Genomic DNA, 19,640 nt, shown 5'->3' with positions numbered 1-19,640 from the left:
GGAACTCCAGGCCTCAAGGGCTGGTGTCCTGCAGGCTTTAGATGTAACCTTGATCCAACACAGCTGATTCAAATGGCTAAATTACCTCCTCAATATGTCTTGAAGTTCTCCAGAGGCCTGGTAATGAAATAATCATTTGTGTGTTGACCCAGGGTGATATCAGATGGCCTTCTCTGCCATTAGCCTATCATAAATAAACCCACAAAACATATCTGTAAATGTGCATGGGTGTTTCAGGTTTGAGGCCCTGTCCACACGCACACAAAACAACGTGGAGCTGTGAGGTATAATTTGTCTCCTATTTCATGACCCCACTTAAAATTAACAGCAGCCGATAACCACTGACCCCTCCACGCACCTCATCTAAACTGAAGTATTTCTCAAGAGGCTGATTACCATTTAAATGATGAATAACCTTGTAGTTGTAAGTCCACATAGGGGTTAATAACGCAGCTCCAATGTCAAATTGTTAATAAATCAAATAAACAAATAAAAATGAGACTAGTCTGGATTTTATTCATCCATTTTTAAAATCATTTCTTCAGTTTACGGCCATGAGGTGCTGTAATCGGTAGGCAACGGTCGCCAACCTGAGGAGAAGAAAGGAGAGCTGCGGTAGCTGTTTGTCTATTGCAGGTGTCAAGACGTCTTCACTTGCAATTCTGCGTTTGGCCAAAAGAGGTCACAATTGACCTGAATTGTTTTCTAACCTCAAACTCCATCAAACACACTTTTCACTGTAGATGCCTGTATAGTTTCATTTGATACATTATTCAATAAAGGTGTCACAGTATTGAAATAAAGTAAAGTAAACTCTCATTAAGGAGGAAATTACATTCATTCTTATATGTATTTATATATGTACTTCTCTGTATTCAGCCGGTGGTTTGCTTCGTCTGTAATGTTTCTAAGGTCTTCTGGGTCATGCATTAATATTTCAATATTTGCATTGGTCTACATAAACGTACCACAGGATTAGTGTCGTTCCTCTTCAGATAGAAAGCCACAGCTAAGTCGGAGACAGTGATCTGAGGAGGGGGAGGAGGGGGAGATGAGGCTGAGGGGAAAATAGACACCGGAGGGGTGGGGGTGGATTTACTGGGACTCAGACAGCAGACCGGCTGTCCCAAGCTGCGCTGATCCTTCACTCTCCGGCACCGAGCTGAAGTCCGCCTGCAGACACCTGCCTCTCCGAGAATAACACAGCGGCAGCAGGAGGAGGCTCAGGGAGCAGAACCAAAGCGAGGACCGCTCTGTGCCATCCACTCCGTCCTGCGGGAGGACAGGCTGCTGCGCTGCTTGGAGACCGCGGTTTGTTGTCGTTACCAGGAGAGAAAGCTGCTCCGCTTCTGATTAAGCCGGGCTGCCCTCACAGAGGAACCACTTGCATGGATGCACCATGGCCACGTTCGTCTGCAGGGTTCAGTTTTTAGATGATACCGATCCTTTCAACAGCACCAACTTTCCAGAGCCGACCAGACCCCCCTTGTACTCCTTCAGAGAGGATATCCCCCTCATCAACCAGCTCGCAGGAGTCCACCGGCTCCTCAAAGCTCCGCACAAGGTAGGATTAACAGGGTAGTAAACAAGTCATGCTGCACACAAAGCTAGGAGATGACTCTGGACTTAGAGACAACTAACAATGTCACTGAGGAGCTATTTATTTAGTTATTTATTTTAATGTTTTGACTCAAACACACTTATAGATGAACATGCGTACTCCATTCAGTTTACGCATGCTGGTTTTATGCTCAAGCCTCTTGTAAGTAAACTTCCAGAGCCACCATCCACCAGAGGCTATTTAAAGAACACATGGAAGCACAACTCGCTGGGTTTGAAATAAAGTGTTCGCCTTGAAGCGCGGAGCTTCCTGAAGAAGGGGACTTCACTTCACATTGATTAACAGGGGCGTTTCCGGAATTTTAAAAATTGGGGTGGCATAGGGTACCAAAAACAAGAGGAGGGGAAAACATTGTGTTTGATTACAAATGAATACAGTGGGGGTTTTTTAAAGGAGAAAATTTGGCACAATTTAGTTATTTGGAATCACAATTATGCTTAATAGTTAAATTACATCCAAAGTTAACTTATGCAGAATAGGCCTTTTCAGAATCATATATATCACATTATGACATCATAATGATTCACTGATTACATGTAAGTGTCTGTCCCATTATTTACTGATCAATAATATACTGCTGAGTAGATACAAGTACATTAAAACTGTCGTGGTCCTTTTTGTTTAGAAACTATCAGTTATTTTCGGTTATCTTTGAAAGTTTGTTTTCTGCATTATGTTTGTTTTTTAAATTTCTGGTCTTTGTTTCTTTCCCTCATTTCCATCATGTCTGCCCTCACCACCTGTGTCTCCCATCCCAGTCAACCTCTCTGGGCACATTTAGTCTTTACGCTTCTCTTTTTCCTGCGTATACTGAGCAGCACCTTTAGCTCATTTGCAATTTTCAGTGAATATGCTTTTTTAAGTTCTGTTTTTTCAGACTGCGGGCTCACTCGTGGTTCCTAGAAAATAAAAGTAGAATGGGAGGGAAGGCTCTCCCTCATTTCATTAGGCTTAAAACTTCCTTTTTGATAAAGCATATAGATAGGGCTGGATCAGATGACCCTGAATCCTCCCTTAGTTACGCTGCCATAGATATAAGCTGCTCGGAGCTTCCCATGATGCACTCTGTTTCTTAGTCACACCCCTTTTTTCATTCACTTTGTGTTTATACACAATTTGCATAAAATCATTAGTTGTTATCACTCTGACTCTCTTCCACAGCGTGTTTTGTCCTGTTTTCCTTCCATCACCTCCAACCGGTCACACCCCTCCCTGAGCCGGGCTCTGCCATTGGTTTCTTCCTGTTAAAAGGGAGTTTTTCCTTTCCACTGTTGCTCAAAGCCTTGCTAATAGGGGGTCATTTAATTGTCATGGTTTTCACTTTATCATTGTAGGGTCTTTACTTTACAACATCAAACACCTCAAGGCTGAATTGAAGTAGCTATACCTGCTTCTCACTGGTGGGGTCTTCAGTTTCAACTGCAAAACCTGAGAAAAAGTGTGTTTCAGCAAAGTACCTAAGTAAATTACATTCCATCACAGGTCCTATTATGGCATCCTGCCTCACACCAACTTCTCTAAATGCCCCTGATGACTCGTAAATGTGGGCACTCTGACACTAAAGTGCCACAGAGGAAGGCTTTGGATCTCCACCAGCTTGAGGAAATCTCTAAAATGGAACTTCTCTGCTGAGAAGTCTACACACAAACGGACACCCCACCTCCCTGAAGTCCCAAATACACTGAATAAAGCTTCCCACTGTATTTTTTGCTCTCTGCTTTGCATGCGGCAGTGACAGGTGGCTGCACAGAGGCATTAGTTCAGCCAGATTTATCCCGAGGTGCCTCATTCACCTACATGCGATGGGACACGGTGGGTGTGACGGAGAAGAAGAGATACCATTTTCAGTCAATTTCAGTGTTTAAGCAACCCCCCACCAAAAAAAGAAGGAAAAAGCAACGCATTCCTTACAGACAAGGTTGACTCAGACACACAAACACACCCACAGAGGCTGCACAAGTGCAGCAGATGTGACCTTGTTTTTTATGATTTATGTGGCTGCTACACAGTTAAAGCTGAAAGTGTAGATTAAACAGAGTTGAAAACAAAAAAACAAAAACTGGCACAGTCTGGAAAAAATGGGGAGTTTTAACTGCTGGCACACAGACCTGAGAGCAAAGCAGCAGAAGCGGTTTTCCGAACCAGACGATCTTTAGCTGCCCCCATCTTTAAAAACCGCGAAACAAATGAAAAATGGCCCACGGCACAGCAAAGCTTATGATTACAACCTATAGTCGGACAGATGGCACAGCCTGCATTTGTGTTTGCAATTTCGCTCGCATCACCAGGAAGGCTGTGCGCAATGGCAAATGGATATTGCACTTAGATTATAGGGATGAATTTGAGTGGTTGCAAATTTGCCCGTCAGACCGTCCAGATCTAAAACTTGGTGCTTATAATGCTCGAGTGTTATTATATAATTGGAAAATGTCAAAAGCGCTCAGTTGTTTCTGACAGTTCTCTTTGCTTTCTCAGTTAGTCTTTGTTTAAACAGCCTTTCCCTGATTTTTGTTTTAACCTCCTGTGCTCTCCTCTAAGGGGAAGAAAAAAAAGCCTGCTGTGTTATTATGCTGTGATGATGGTAGAGCTCTGTGCACGGCTGGCTGGGCTGCATGTAAAGTATAGGTCACTTGTCCCAGAATTCCTGCGGCCGGGGCCTGGATCCCTGCGACACTTTGTTCTCCTCACTTTGGGTGCCGCGGTTTTCCTGACCTCTTCCTCCATCTCTTCCTCCACCTCTATGGCCGTGCAGCAGTTCGTACTCTCAAACACACAAACACAGACACACAAGGTTAGAACCTCTTGCCAAAGCTAAATTAGTGTATTGCTGGTTTGGTGTGCACGGGGATGTGTCACTTTGTCCCAGCTGCTAAACAGAAGTTTGGATTCTGGCAGCAGAGATCATCACTGACCTCTTCCTGCTTTAAAGGAAGTCAACTTAAAGTGGATGATAAAGGCAGTCTAAAGGCTAGATTGTAGACATTCCCAACTTAATTTAGGCAATGAGACAAAAAAAATTATAAAAATAATATATCAGATATTCAGGTCGCTATCAGTCGACCAGCTACAGCTTCTGCCACAAACAAGCTCAGACTTCACAGCTCGACTTTTATTCCACTACCAAAAGGTTCCCAGTAAAGCAGCATTGGAGGTTTAATGGCCGACGCTGAACACGCCCTCCCCCTCGCTCTTCAAAGAGCCTCTGAGGCTTTGATTTTGATGCAAGAAAAAAGTTTTTTTTAAAGAAAGTTGTCTTGTAAGTTATGTAAGAGTGTTGTTAAATGCGATCACCACCACCAGACCCGGTGTTGTTTTAACATGGAAGTAATTACACCTCCTCCCCCCCACTCCCTCTACTCTCCCCTATTTTCTCCTGCTTTGCTCTTGAGGGAGAATTTGATTAAAACGAGCGCGAAGTATATACAAGCCAATAAGTGTTGCTCTAGCAAGTCCCCAGAGACTTGACTTGTGAAGAGCCTGCGGTTCCTCTTTGGAGCCACCGCTGCTCTCGGCCTCATGCAGCGTGATGTGTTGTGTTATTACTACGTGTTTTAGAAAAAAGAGACATCATTTGGACGACCAAGCTTACTCCTCGCTGCTGAAGCAGTGTTAGTGTGCTTGTGTGGAGGTAAAGGAGGGCAGCGTGGGTCAGACAGCGTGCCTGGGATGTTGCTGAAAAGAAAATAAATGCTGATAATGGCAGCAGATTAGACACAAGAAATGTTTTGTTGTTTTGTTTTAGTCCCTCCATGAAAAACCAGGCCACTGGGACAAAGGGTGATTAACCCCACCCTCACCTGCCCACTGTCTCCACCCCCTCTCTTTCGGTTTGAGATTTACCAAATCTCACGTGCATGAAAAGTGTGAAGGACAGTAGCATCGCGCTTGACTTTAACAGCTGGGGAAACTATTTATGGAGCGCAGAGATTACCTTTAAAGTGTTTGCATTTCCTTTTCAGCTGGTTAACATTTTGAGCCACGGTGGCAGCCTCACAGGTTTTGAGGGATCACAGTGTGGTCTGGTGTGTTTGCTTCAAAGACAATGTATCCCTGTGAGGTTTCTGATCCCCTGACTTTTTCCACTGTGAGGACGACATCTGTGCTTTTCAGTGAAATGTCTTAACAGCCTCAGGATGGATGGAAATAACATAGGGCATGCAAACATGACACCCATTTTTGGATGATATTCTGATTTTTCACCATCTTTCCTGTGCAATATTGCAAATGTTGGTATCGATCCAAAACCAAGTGAATAAATAAATACCAACATTGATACTTTAAACCTATACAGGGAGTATATTTAGGGGAGCACAATAAATCACTGATTTTTTACTGTTCATAATAATTATTCAATCGAAAAAAAAACATACCTTTCAGCTAGTTATGTGTTTTTTGATTTTTTTCATACCTGGAATCTAAATGTACCTGTCTAAAAATTTATTTATATTTTTTTTCATTTCCAAAAAAATTACCTTTACATTTTTTTAACACAGTTCAGTGGGCTAGAATAGAAGGATAGAAGCAAAGTATCGACCCAATACCAACACCAGCGTTGGTATTAAACATTTCCACACAGTGGTTAAACTCTGTCAAAGTAATGCATTGTTTGCTAAGTAGCACGTTACCATGCCAACCTATTGTTAGCATGGTGCCTGTGCTAGAGTTAACTTTTTTTAAACTTTGAAGAAACAGTATGTGCTTCTGTCATGGACAGTATAAAACAGGGACATAGCCACCATGATATCAGTCCCTGGTTTTGGATTTTGTTAGCATTAGCACTGTTTTCCACCACCGGATGAAAGGGTGGATGAGAGGGTAGAGTGGGCAAACTGTTTCTTTGTACATCGCACAACAAGCCTTAATATAAGTTACGTATTCTGTTTGAAAATCCTCCAAGAGGGACCAACAGCCTGCACGCAGTGAAGAACTCCAACCCAGTGCCTTGGAGTGCTGGATGAAGCCAGGCAGGCTCTGGCACACTTGTCAATCAATGTGGCCACGCCCCTAACTCAAATATCCAGATAGATGAGAAAAAAAACCCAAAAAATGCAGAATTGTCATGAAGGGGGAAACTATCCGTAGAATACTATTATAAATATTTTATCACATGAGTGTACTTGCTTTGGGAGGCAGCCTTGAATGGCCATTAGAGGAACTGCAGCGTTTGGCACTTCCACACTGATGTCATCCTTCATCCTTAGAAGGTTTGACACAGATGATTCATTGTGTCCTTATCAACTGTCATGTTTCTGGGATTACCTAAATAATGCTAACCTGCTGCTTCTTAGGTTCCCCTTTCCAATACTTCAGCTCAGGCAGTGCTGCCTGCCCCCATAGACACACCCACTCTTGAGCTCCAGTGTTCATGCTGCCTCAGAGGAGAGTAAATATAGCAAGGTTATATTTATGCTGTGAGTCCATGCGACAGTCCGTCTCTCTGTTTAGGATTGAAAGGGAGGAATGGACAGAAAGCAGCAGCAGGTCTTGTGATCGGTGGTCAGAAATTGTCGTCACACAGCCTGAATGGATTGTCCGGGTGGGTGGGTGTGGATTTGGCAGCACACCAGAGGCCAATCTAAGTTAAACCCACTGATGCCACCGAGCTGCTACATACCAATGCGCGACTCTGATCTCATTCACTTATTCGTACTTCAGCAGCTTCAGGAAGCAGTTGCAAAAACAGAGCCGATTGTTGCGAGCTAATGACGTAAGTTGCTTTTTAAGAGTTGTCTCTGGGACGGATGCTCCCACCTGCTATCGACCCGTGACCGTACTCATAAACATTGGTGCCAGTGGCGGGTTGATATATTACTGTGCACCTGGTCGCAAACTCAGCTGGGTTTCTTCTTACACAGCACAGGGGGTCAGTTCTGACAAAGGCCCCTCTGCAGTGTTACCTTAGATCATGCAAATGCATGAAGGCGAGGTGGATGAGAAGTGAAAAAACTCAGAAAGTCATCAATCGCCAGCGCGAAAACTTGGACATGTGCAAGGCTGTGCTCGCTCAACGAACATATAGAGCCGAGCTGAGAGTTATATTTTTCACAGCTAGTATTTAATGCAATAAAATGTGCCGTTCCGTCACTGTGTTCCACTCTGGTTTTGGTTTCATGTTCTGCGGCCTTTATTACGAGTTAACTCCCTTAACAGCTTTTTAATGCAGAAAGCAGAGGCACCCTGCAAATGCTTCTCACCCCTTCACAGACCACTGTGTGCACTTGTGTTCAAACCCCTGCCCCATAAACTGGCTTTATTTTACAGGCTCAAAGTGTTGTTCTTTCTTGTTTTATTTTTTTAAAGGGGGTGTGAATCATGGATATACATAGTAAAGGGACGCTAGACAAAGGAAGCCCAATAGGTCATCCCTGTGTGCAGAGTGACACGTTTGTTGTATTTCCTTTATTACTTTAACTTTGTATATTTTGTTTCTGCCATCCCGTAGCTTGATGACTGTGCACTTCAGCTGTCCCACAATGGAACCTATCTGGATCTGGAGTCCTCGCTGGCTGAGCAAAGGGACGAGCTGGAGGGCTTTCAGCAGGACGACACAGGGTGAGAGTGACTCGTGTACCCTTTATACCAAACAGTCTCTCTCTCTTCACCACTCGAAAATATCTAAAGCAGCGAGACCCCCGCGCCCTCTCCCCCCTCATACACGTACACATATTTTCTGAGTTTCTTCATTCTTATAAAATGGGGAGAATCACAAGCTGTTGGATATGGATTTCTTGGAAGCGCAAGTTCATGGAAAGTATGAAGCACTCTGGAAAGCAGGACACGTGTGCCCTCCCTTCCACAGCAACAGCTATTCTCCCATTGTATGATTAATATTCTCGTCTTCTTTGTGACAGTATTTCACAGTTTACAGCTTGAATGTAGAGACGACGGTGTGATGACTTTGTAAAAGGGCTTTGAAACCTCTATCAAACCTCCTGGCTGTATTGACATCTCAGTAAATCAGGATTAGGATTACACCCAGAAAATTGAATATTTAATATGTTAATCACCTTAGATTATGTGCTTTGGCTATTGTTCAAAACTCATAAACTCGTATGTGGCTCATTAGTGTTGACAAGCATATGATTTCCATTATAGTGAATGTTACTTCAGTCCCTGGTGAACCTGATTTTCTTTTTATTCCTTAAACTGTGTTAGCGTGTCACTTAGGCTACAGCAACCCTACCCTGGATCTGTTGTAAATCCCATAACATGTAATTTTCCTGGCACTCTAGCATCTCTCCGCCTATTCCTCTGAATGGTATTGTTTTAGGTCATGTAAGTGTGCTAATTTTTATATTGCAAATGGAAACAGTTTTCTTCTCTGATAGGTGGCCAGTGTCTGCAATTAAAAACTGTGAGAAAACCTCAGGGCCTGAGGCTAGCATATTAGCACCAGCAACTAAGGTTCAACGTCGGATACATTTGTATAGGATTCAAGTTACAACCAAAACCTGAATTTGAGTCCAACATTATTATGCAATCCTGTCTTTGTGGCTTCCAGCTACACACGCTGTTCAACTTCTCATTAATCAGCCCATTTAGACAAGTAGAGATGGTCAACGTGACCTGCTGAAATGAAAACTGAGCTTTAGAATGGGGATGAAGAAGATTTAAGTGACTTTGAGTAGAACGGCCAAACTGCTTTGAGTTGATATGAAGGCAAAAGTAACTCAAAAAAACGTAAACGGTGACTATATTTTGTTAATATCAATTAATAGAGCTACTTAAATTGGAAAATCCTGAAATTAGGTAATAGAACAAATTAAAGTTAGGAATGCTGTCAATGCTATACCATTATTGTAGCATGATTACTCCACGTTCGCTGGCTCACTGGTAACCGTTGGGGGCTTTCAAGTGTCTGTTGTGGTCAGATTTCCCTACTCTCTCACTAACAGAAGTGATTATGTGGGAGTTATTACGTCAATCTGTTGCCAGATAAGCTCTAAATTGGTTTAAGAAAGGGCTAGCAAAGAAAACAAAGTATTTCAAGAACTGATACGTTTGTCCTAGCTCTTCCTCCTGGTTATTTTGTTAGGACAAAGTCATTTGTGGCACCCAAGACGGTGCAGAACCAGACCAAACAGGACCACCATGAATAAATTTCCCGTTATGCCAGAGTTGGGGATTGATCAGGACACTTTAGCACACAGGATATGTGGTCAAAAGCTCCCCAGACCACCTCGGGAAGTGGTTTGAACAATTGCAATGTGTCTTGGTGGTCTCGTCTTTATACTTGCCTTTAGCGCTGTTCATTTGTGATCTGATTGCCCAAGACTCATCTAAAAAAACGAGTATAAACAGTTGCTTAGCTGATCAGTCCTTGTAACTTTAGCTAATTAGCTGTAACACAAATGGGCAAACATTGGCTCAAAGCCGTTTATACACAAAGAGCTCTGACCGCCACACGGAGAAGGCAGCTGTTAAGCAGCAGCACATGTGTGTGACAATGTACGTTTGTGTAGGTATGTCAGTCTGTTTAGGACTGGGGGCGGCTGCCTGATAAGTGATGGCAGACCCCAGAGCCTTGTTAGTCTCTGTGTTTATTATAAGTGGTTGTTTCCATGTGCATATCTATCTATTTGTTTTCAAATGTGTGTATCTTTCTTGTGCGCTCGGTAAGCCATATGACAGATGACAGATAGGCGAAGAAAGGCTCGTTTGTGTTGAGGAATTGGTTGGATTGGACAGTTCTGTCAGTCATTCTATCAAACTGTGGCTTTAACCGAGGTCATAATGAGCTGACAGTAAGAAATGAATCATGCGTTTTTGGTTTGGGTTTGACCTCGTCTTGGCAAAATGTCACAAAGGGTGAGGATGAATTCTTTCTAAATTCATTCTGCACAATGAAAGCTGTCTATATAGTGTTATAAAAGACTAAATTAATCCCAACCAATGTCAGAACGTACCTTTAACATGTGCTTTAATAGGCTCGGTGATGCGTTAACGTATTTTTCTGTCATACTAAGTATATACTGTTACATTGCTGAATGAGTTTCAAATAATGAGGTCAGTACATGCAAATGATATCTGTGAGCAAAAAGGTTAATCTTCAGACAGCTGTATGATGTCAATGAGGGTTGATACCCCTAATATGGTCATCTTAGGCAAGAAGCCCTGCCCACTTCTTGTTCAAACCTTCTGTTTGTGAGGGGCAGCCAATCAGAATAAACTTGGCTAAGTTGCATTTGATCCGACGTTGAACATTACTTGCATTAAGGCCCAGCATGGGATAAAAAGTGCAATTATGAATCACAGAAAACTCCTGCAGTAGAATTCAAGAGCTGTAAGCATAATGATAACACAATGGTTCCCTTTAACAGCATCTGGGAAATAAAAACTTTAAGCAGTGGATATCAGGATTGACTAGATGGATCCATTTAAAATAGTTATCAGCCACAACCTCTATAATCCCACAATAACAGTTTTAATTTATAAATAACCATAAAGTCTGCTGGTCACACACATACAATATCTTTTATAGAATAATGAGAAAAGGGTTTTTTTCCCTGTAGTTTTTACTAAATAACTGATCCAGAAAGCGGAAACTTCTCTATCACTAAAAATATCTGCAGGTTTCTAAAGAGCACATTGGTGTTAGCTGAATTTATGCTTCCACACATCAAACACAGTGTTGTGATTGCAGCTATGGCAGGACAGTGCTCTCCACAGCTTACAGTAAACAAAGCCCTCGGGTGACAATAATTGCTCTGCTTCCACTGGAAGTCACTGTAGATGGCTGTAGCTTGTGATGCAAAGGAATCTCCCTTTGAACCCTTTACGCCTGACTTCAACATATCATACTTATGTCAATCACAGGCATCCACTATGTATAAAAGAAGGATGTACAGTTAGGCCCATAACTTTTGCTTCTGTTCTAACTGTAGCTTCCATGAGTCTGAAAAGGCAATATAGAAGTGCCTTAAATCTACATTCTTCTAACATCCAACAGGGGGCGAGTTCCCTGGTTGCAAAGATAGGCGGTATAAAAAGTGGACATGGTTGCCATGACATCAAATGTTGGTCTGTGAAGTCGCAAGATGAATGTTTTAGATGTTGTCATCTTGCTGTTTTGAAACATTAGCTCATTGGCTAACGTCTCATTAATCACAAATCATTAGCCAATGACTGCACCCTGGATGATATTTCTGAAACGTATTATGGCCGAGATTTACATAAAAGACATAAATGAGTGACTGAGCCCATGAACTCATTGGGAAATAAGAAAGTCCCACCATGAGTATTGCCCACTGGTGGCCATGAAGAAGAAGGCAGGTTCAACACACTTTGCGTTGCTTTGCGTTTTCCAGATCCTGAAGCTGTTTATGTCCAATTTGTGTATTGTGTGTGGTTGCAAAAAGACCTCAGACGTTACAAGTGTAGCTTATTCACTTATTTACCTGTGCGTACAAGACGCAGCTGGTTGTGGTGTCTGAAGGTGACTGTGGTCAAGAATCTTGAAGTTTCTGCTTTTGCTGCCTGTGTGTAGCAGCAGCCCCAAAGTGGCCCACGGTACTGTGATGTCCCTAATACTTATCCAAAGGTGTTTTATTTCAATCGAAATCTGTAAAAAAAAAAAAAGAAGTAAAAAACTAAAATTGGAACTGTATCTATTGTTTCAACTGCATAAAATGAAAATAATATGCTAACTAGGTATAAAATTAAGGACCGATTGTTTATGAAGCATTAGTTTCTCTTTGGTGATTTGGTCTTTGTTTGGTAAAATCTAGTTATAAAAGTGTTGCCAGTTAGATTTTTCAATGTAAAAAGGGTGGATGTAATAAACTAAAGCTACAGGCTACACCTTTTCAGTCAATATTTTGCAGTCACTCCATTTCTTTCAACTCCATGATGATTTTTTATTGCCACATTTTTTCCCCAGAAGACCATTAATGACCCAAAAAAGGAGCCTCATTTATTCTGGACTATCTCAATGCCCCAATGAAACTGGAAGTCCAGAAAGTGGAAGCTTCTGACAGAGAACCTCTGGAAACTGCCTTCACCATCTCGACCGTCTTGTTTATGGCAACTTGATGTTAAAGCTCAATCAACAAAATTAATGATGGGAATACTTTAGAGTGGGCCTACTTTGTGACTGACAAGTCAGTATATAGTTAAACTGTGTGCCCACACCACTATGTGTTTCATGCTATAGCCTAACTTTCCTCCCACAGTTCAGTTGCTTTGACTGCCATTCTTACACAACAGACTACCAGAAAAGAAAGAAAAATGAATTTGTGTTTGTTCGCATCTCAAAGATTGTGTTAACATTTTGCTCTATTTCCTAGCAAATCTGATAACATTGTAATAGAAGGATTAGAGGCCAGGTGCTCTCTTGTTTGACTGTTTTTTCCTAAGAGCATGTTATGCATAATTCCAGCGGTAAATGCTATCAGAGTCATGCTTTCCCTGCGTGGGCTGGATGGTATCAGTTTGTTAGTGATTGAAGTCGCTGATTAGTTCCTAGCGATTAGGACGTAAGGGTATAACAGATAGCGTAACATAATATTGTACTTTATCTTGACATTTGTGTGCCTTCCCACTGAAAATAGGGTTTCCATGAGTGTTTGCTCATGGGAACGATGCCACGCGGAGGTGCGCACTTGTGAAAATGCCTGTTATGTCTGCTGCCGTTCTGCTGTCTGAAAAGAATCAGATGTGTATCAATATGGGGGTATAAATGTAATGCACGCCCACGTTTGTGTGCATCAGTCTCATCATGTCAGCTGTTTTTGGCTATGATAGAAGAGACAAAACTTAGACAATTTAGTTTTGACTCAAATTTAATTCTCATGTTTCCTCCCTCCAATGTCTCTCAGGTCCAGAGGGAAGAAGCACAGCGTTATTTTACGGACCCAGCTGACAGTCCGCGTCCACGCCTGCATTGGTGAGTACTGTGCCACATGTTTGTAACACATTTCTCCCTGGAAACACACATGCACATGCCGTCAGATGCACCAGCGAGCCTAAGAGCACATTGTAACCCCCCTTTAAATGGCCGTCCCAGGGTTTTCCAAGTGGTACACTTCAAACCCGAAACCGCCCACTTGGAAGCTGGATTGACTGGTGTGTGTGAAACTTCTCTAAATTTAACGTGGCAATTTCATGTTTTTGCCACATCTTTTGACACACTGAGAAAAAAACCATTGCCGTGTGTGAGCCTTTTTGCAGAGAAGCTTCTGGTTTCTGGTGAAGCCGTCACAGTGTGATGCTCCTGACTCATCTTTGCTATACGGGGAGAAAAACAACAGGGAGAGAGGTGTGACTTTCACTTTATGTGAGAGGGTGGAAAAAAGATAACAGCAGTAAAGTTCAAGTATTTAGTGATAAGTCTGAAGAGAAAGTTCTAATATTAATAATAATGGATTGGATTTATATAGCGCTTTTCAAGGCACCCAAAGCGCTTTACAATTCCACTATTCATTTACTCTCGCATTCACACACTGGTGGAGGCAGCTACAGTTGTAGCCACAGCCGTTTATGAGATTAAACGCAAAGGAGGGGCATGAGAGGAGAGTAAGCACAGGGACAACTCTGTGGCAGAGGCAGCTAAGATGAGCCTACAAACCTGGATCTTCTGTGTTGCTGACAAGGACCGTGCACATAATTTATGTTAGATCTTGAGAGCTAACTTGTTTAATGCTACCAGGTCATTATTTGAATCTCTTGAGAACTATTGAATGGATTTCAGCTTAATTTTTTATGAACATGAATTCCGCTGACGATCACTTGTGATTAGGGTCTCAAACAGAAGAAAACAGCTTTTTTGACAGTGTTAAATTTCTGCTTAGTCATCCATTTGTAGACATTGATAGATCTGGGTGTAGCTACACACCTGCTAACTGAGGTATTGTGGAGTTACACCTAACAGGCTGTTTCTGGCCTATTTTTCAGTTTTCCTGCTCATCAGATCAACACTTCTTGAGTTCAGGCTTTTAAACAATCACCTTATAAATGTTACAAATCTTGGTACTGTAGCTCAAGTACCAAACAACTCACGGACCGGTACCCGCCTGTGGCCCGGGGGTTGAGGACCGCTGTTATAAGAAACTTATAAGGCAGCAAGAGAGTATAGAGATGAATAATGTGCAATTTCCTAGTCAGTAGTTTGTACCCTATCAGTGTCTTTTCTGTCCACAGCAGTGGAGAACTCTTGGGATTGTGTTTTTTCCTTTCACTTGGCTGAGGCACTGCACTGAAACACTTTAGCGCTGTGGTTACGTTTTGTTAGGGAAAACCCTCCATTAAAATTATCCCACTCTATCATGCTTTCTCTCCCCGGGGTGTGTCCTTCTTCACCCATTTCCTCCATGACTTTTTCCTACTTGGTCAACACTCTTCATGCCAGTGATAGCAGAGCTAATTCTGGATCCTAGAATCAAGACCGGCCGAGATGTTAATGAGGTGAAAGGTCAGTCTAAGCAGTGCTTAGGAAGGGTACAAAAAATATAGTTCTTGTATATATGGGGCATTTTTTTTGCTGTCTTAAAAATAGTTTAAAAAAAGTATTCTGAAATGGACCTGTTAGAGATTTGGCTGCATTTGATCACCTTTTATAGTGATTAGATTGTAATTAGATGACGTTTTCTTTTTGCAAACGGCAGTTTTCATCCTCCCACTTTCCCTTAAAACACTTCCTTTCAGTAGATTATGATGGATGTATAGTTGCTGTCCTCTAAAGAAAGTTTTAGGCTCGAGGGCTGTTGGAAACAGACGGGCTCATTCTGAAAGGGATGAGGACTGACCCGGATCTGCAGCCATCTGCTGCAAACATATAAACTGCTGTTTGCTTACAGATGTAAAACTGCTACAGTGTTTTTCTTCATCCTCTGATGGGCCTGAGTGAATGCACTGAGGATTGATGTAAGCTAAATCTTTCTCTCACACCCATGACCATGTAATACACACACCCACACATCCAGCCGTTATGAGGGATCTTCCCATGGTTTGGAGAAAAAACAGCGCCGGGCTATATTTATTTGTCCCTTTACGCATAAAATGAAAAACAGCTTCTTATTAGAAAAAGTTGCATCGCCATCATCAACGCAGAGACATTTTCTTTTGAAGGGCATCGCTTATTTTTATCCAGTGCCAACGTACGATGATAGAGTTTGTTTACTATGCTGACCGCAATCCAGATTTCAGTTAGCACGGCACAGATGCAGGGCAACGACTAAATCTGCACGGGACTTGATATTTGGAAGTGGCAGTGTGTAATTCTGCCGCATTAAACAGACATGCAAGCAGATAGCTTAAGCGTGTCACAGCAGTCTATTCACTTTAAAGATCTGCTGTCCACCCCCCATCACTCAGTGTCGCTTCAGCTGTCCACTCATCCACCCGTTTAACGTTCTCTAATCTTTCTAGGCCTTAACCTTCAAATCCTCCGAGTGGTGGACAGCAAACTGTCCGCTAAATGAAAAATCACGTTGCATTCAAGGATGCACATTAATGAAATGTTTGTGACTGAAAAGCTGTGCGTTTATTATGATTAAAATGCATGAAATGCTCCATTTCTTACAGATTTTCCTAATCTTACTGGTCTCGTGACCTTCTAGGTTCAATTAGCAAAGATCTAAACATCATTGTATTGAGGCTAAATGTTGGATACATCTCCTTCAGTCATCCAGTGATCTTCTTTCAAGATTGCAGGGATTAGAAAAGTTTGAATGACTAAGAGAAACGCAGCATTCTTGGGCATTTCTTGGCTTTTCTGCAGATAGATTGAATTACATGCAGGCGTTCCGGTTGGGATTAAAGCAGCTCTACGGTGGGAGTTTGTGTGAGTCAGAGTGTGATTATGTTTGTGAGTTAATGAATTTTTCCCTGGTACATGAACAGAAACACACACTGACATGGTCAGCAAGGCCATGACTTTGACTGCTGGTGAAGGCACTCTGTCTGTGCTCGAGAGGCCCTTGTGGCATTTTAATGATCCAGGTCTTCTGAACGTCTCCAGCCTGAACCCCGCTGGGAAATCAGGCTGTTTTGTTCATTTTTTATGCATTGTGGGTGTCCTCACTGTCCTCAGCTTCAGGTTAAGAAGTTGTGGCCCGAACCTCATTATTTATACTTTCAACTGCTGCACTGTCTCTTTCAGTTGTTCTTTTAACTTTTAATATCTGCTTGTGCAGACTTCCACCTACACTCACATCCCTTCTATCGGTCCATCACGCGGCCTGCCCAGAACCCTTTGTTTAAGGGTTAATTTTAGCTGCCTCTGTCACAGTCGAAGAGTTGTTGTGGATCGTGGCTGATGAGTACAGAGCGGCGGTTCTGGGGTGGGGGTGAAGTTGAGGTGTTATCTTTAGAAAGTGTTGACAGCACAGAAACACGTGAGGGAGGCAGCACAGTGGAGCCTCTTTGCACTAAATGTGAGAGTTAAAGGAAGCAAAGGGGTTGATTGATGGAGATCAGGGAGAACTGGGGGTATTAAAAGTTTAGAGGTAGGAAGGGAAAGGATGATGTGAAGTTTACCTCTTGTTGTACTTCTGATGGATTTTTCTGACTGCAGGAATTTTACATATGGACTAAAGCCAGTCAATCTGTAAATCCACTCTTTGTAAAAAAATCGTACCAGGCTGCAAACCTGTTTATTTCTCCTGTTAAAGTTGGAAATTTTAATATTAGAATTATTGGTGATTGACTCGCTTTTTGAACTAGCCCCTAGTGGCAATTCAAGGAACTGCAGTTTTTGGCGGTTTCCCGTTTCCCGTGCAGAAACATAGACAGTAAGATGGACGTAGTTGCTGTCATGTAACTCATCAGTTTCTAGGGATGACTGTTTTCACCGTGGTCATCTTGATGTTTTTAAACCAGATGTTACTAATAAAGGATGGATATGATTGTGAAATCAATATTCCGAGTGGCTAAGAACTGGTCAGTCACAAGCCAGTGAGCATACCGTAGATAATACTCCTTTCAGACGCTTAGAATGATCAAAATTCACAATATGGATTTAATGTTGTTCTCTGAATAACATGAATCAAGCGATGAGTCCATGAAGCCATCAGGAAAGTGTCCACTAAGTGCAGACTCAAGGCAGTTTTGCATTGGTGGCTTCACCAAACCTGGAAGCTACTAGAGGCGGGAATCACCCCACGATACGATATTATCACAATACTTGTACAATACAGTATACTTCCGTTTTTAACATTTTGTGATATGCTAAGTATTGCAAATAACATATATTGCATTTTGTCGTCTTTCTTTCACTATGTTCTCAAACTCTGATTTATCCAGTAAGATAACATTCTCGCACCTTAGTTTTGTTTTTTGGGGTTTTTTTTGCTGAATGAGATGGTCAAACCTGCCAACACTGTCACTGAACTCCTGCCATAAGACAGTCTGCTATTAAATACACTCACAATGCAATCGGCTTGCAGCCAGTTGAGTCGAGTTCCCTCATGTTGTGCTCATTGACAAAGAGTAATCAAGACCGATGGTAACATGTTGCCGATCTGTCTAATTTAAAAATGAGCAATTATTTGCAGACTTTTCTGATCATCTCTCTGAGAGTGATTGCAGTCAGTCCAAGTCAGACTGCAACTGTTTGCAGAAAGGTTGCCTCCTTTTAGATGCCCTGTGTAATCGCCTTACAGTCAAAAGTGATTGTGCATGTGCAATAATAAGCTAAGTGCGACGTTGGTTTTTCAGCTGAGCTGATTTAATGTAAGTTTGCTCGGCTAATGTTATCGTAGGATGTTGGTGCAGAAGATTAGCCATTTTGTAGTATTCCCAGAATATATTTGCAGCTGATCAAACACACAAACCCACACATGTGCAATGAGACTAAGTGCAATTGTCTTTTTCTGACAAAGTTGTATTTTTACTCAGTCGTATATAGCATTTGAATTCTATTTTATCCTATTGTATATATTATTGTATTGTATATAGTATTTTATTTTATTCTATTCTGTACAGTTGTGTACAGTATCTTATTCTTATTCTATTCCAGTGTTCTCTAATTTTTGCTAAATAGCTTTGCACTGTCCACTTTCTGCTGTAACAAAACAAATTTCCCACGTGTGGGACTAATAAAGGTTATCTTATCTTATTTGATGTATTTAATTTTTTTAAAAAATGGATGTTTAGTGCCCCAGTATCGATACAATATTGCCAAGAAAAATATTACAATACTATCCTTTATCGATGCCCCACCTCTGAAAGCTACATCCTTCTTTTTACGCTGTCTATGAGCAGAACCTTCCAACTCCCAGGGCTCTGGACCTGAGCTTGAGGAAGTAAATGGTTTTAGATTCCCAAAGCTTTTGTTTCCCATGCGGCCTCATTTCCCAGCCTCTCCTCAAGTCAAAGGATATGCAGTAATTCAAGTGATCAAAAACAGCGAGGGTATGTTCTCTGACAGGTAAAGCTCCCTGTAATGAGTGGTACAGCAGGTGAAACAAAAGAGTCGGAGTGCAGAACAAAAGGCCTTGCATGTGTTTTGGACCCTTTTCAATCCCTTAGCACTGAGCTCTGGAATTTAGCCCTTTAAAAAAATTGGCTTGGATTTCTGCGCGCCAATTATCTGTCTCTAATCACCCCCCATCGTATTGTCAAGAAGAGGTGGAGGCCAGAGGTTAGGGTGGAGGGAAGTTTAACTCGCTTTGATTTTCGCGGGTTCTACTGTTACATAACAAACTAGCAACTCGTTGAAAACTTGAAGATTGTGTCTGTATCTGTCTTATCTTCGGCTCACTGCAGGATTCACACATCAGAATCTTCATTTCAGTTTCAGTTTTATAATTTGATCCTGCCTTTACTGAATAAAACAGGGCCCTATTCAAAAAACAACAAGAAAAAAACAAACAAACGAGGGTTTACTACAGATATTTTAAGGATTTCATGGCATCAGTGAGAGTTAGAGAAATTACAATCTTTTTAAGCTTGCCAACAGGGTGGTCTTGAGTGATAAATGAGTAGTCGCTACTTAGGCTAGATTTCCTGACAGGACCTCTGTTCACTCTGGCTATAAGATGCTATATAAAAAGAAATGACTACAGCTGGTTTTGACAACGAT

General features: G+C 41.9%; 1 protein-coding gene across 6 annotated transcripts in view; it reads left to right on the top strand.

The window, feature by feature from the left end:
- The first annotated feature begins 1,045 nt into the window (after nucleotides 1–1,045).
- The window catches only part of fhod3a (formin homology 2 domain containing 3a), a 69,212-nt gene continuing 50,617 nt past the window's right edge, over nucleotides 1,046–19,640 (top strand). For all 6 annotated transcript variants that reach the window (XM_026155564.2, XM_026155561.2, XM_080295897.1 and 3 more), the window contains exons 1-3: nucleotides 1,046–1,564; nucleotides 8,064–8,173; nucleotides 13,438–13,505. In XM_026155564.2, the coding sequence (XP_026011349.2) occupies nucleotides 1,400–1,564; nucleotides 8,064–8,173; nucleotides 13,438–13,505 (343 nt within the window). In that variant the 5' untranslated portion in view covers nucleotides 1,046–1,399. The remainder of the gene's footprint in view (nucleotides 1,565–8,063; nucleotides 8,174–13,437; nucleotides 13,506–19,640) is intronic.

The sequence above is a fragment of the Astatotilapia calliptera genome, chromosome 22, assembly GCF_964374335.1.
Source record: "Astatotilapia calliptera chromosome 22, fAstCal68.1, whole genome shotgun sequence".
NCBI lineage: Eukaryota > Metazoa > Chordata > Actinopteri > Cichliformes > Cichlidae > Astatotilapia > Astatotilapia calliptera.
The sequence above is the reverse complement of the archived record's forward strand: the minus strand, read 5'-3'. Positions and strand labels throughout refer to the sequence as shown.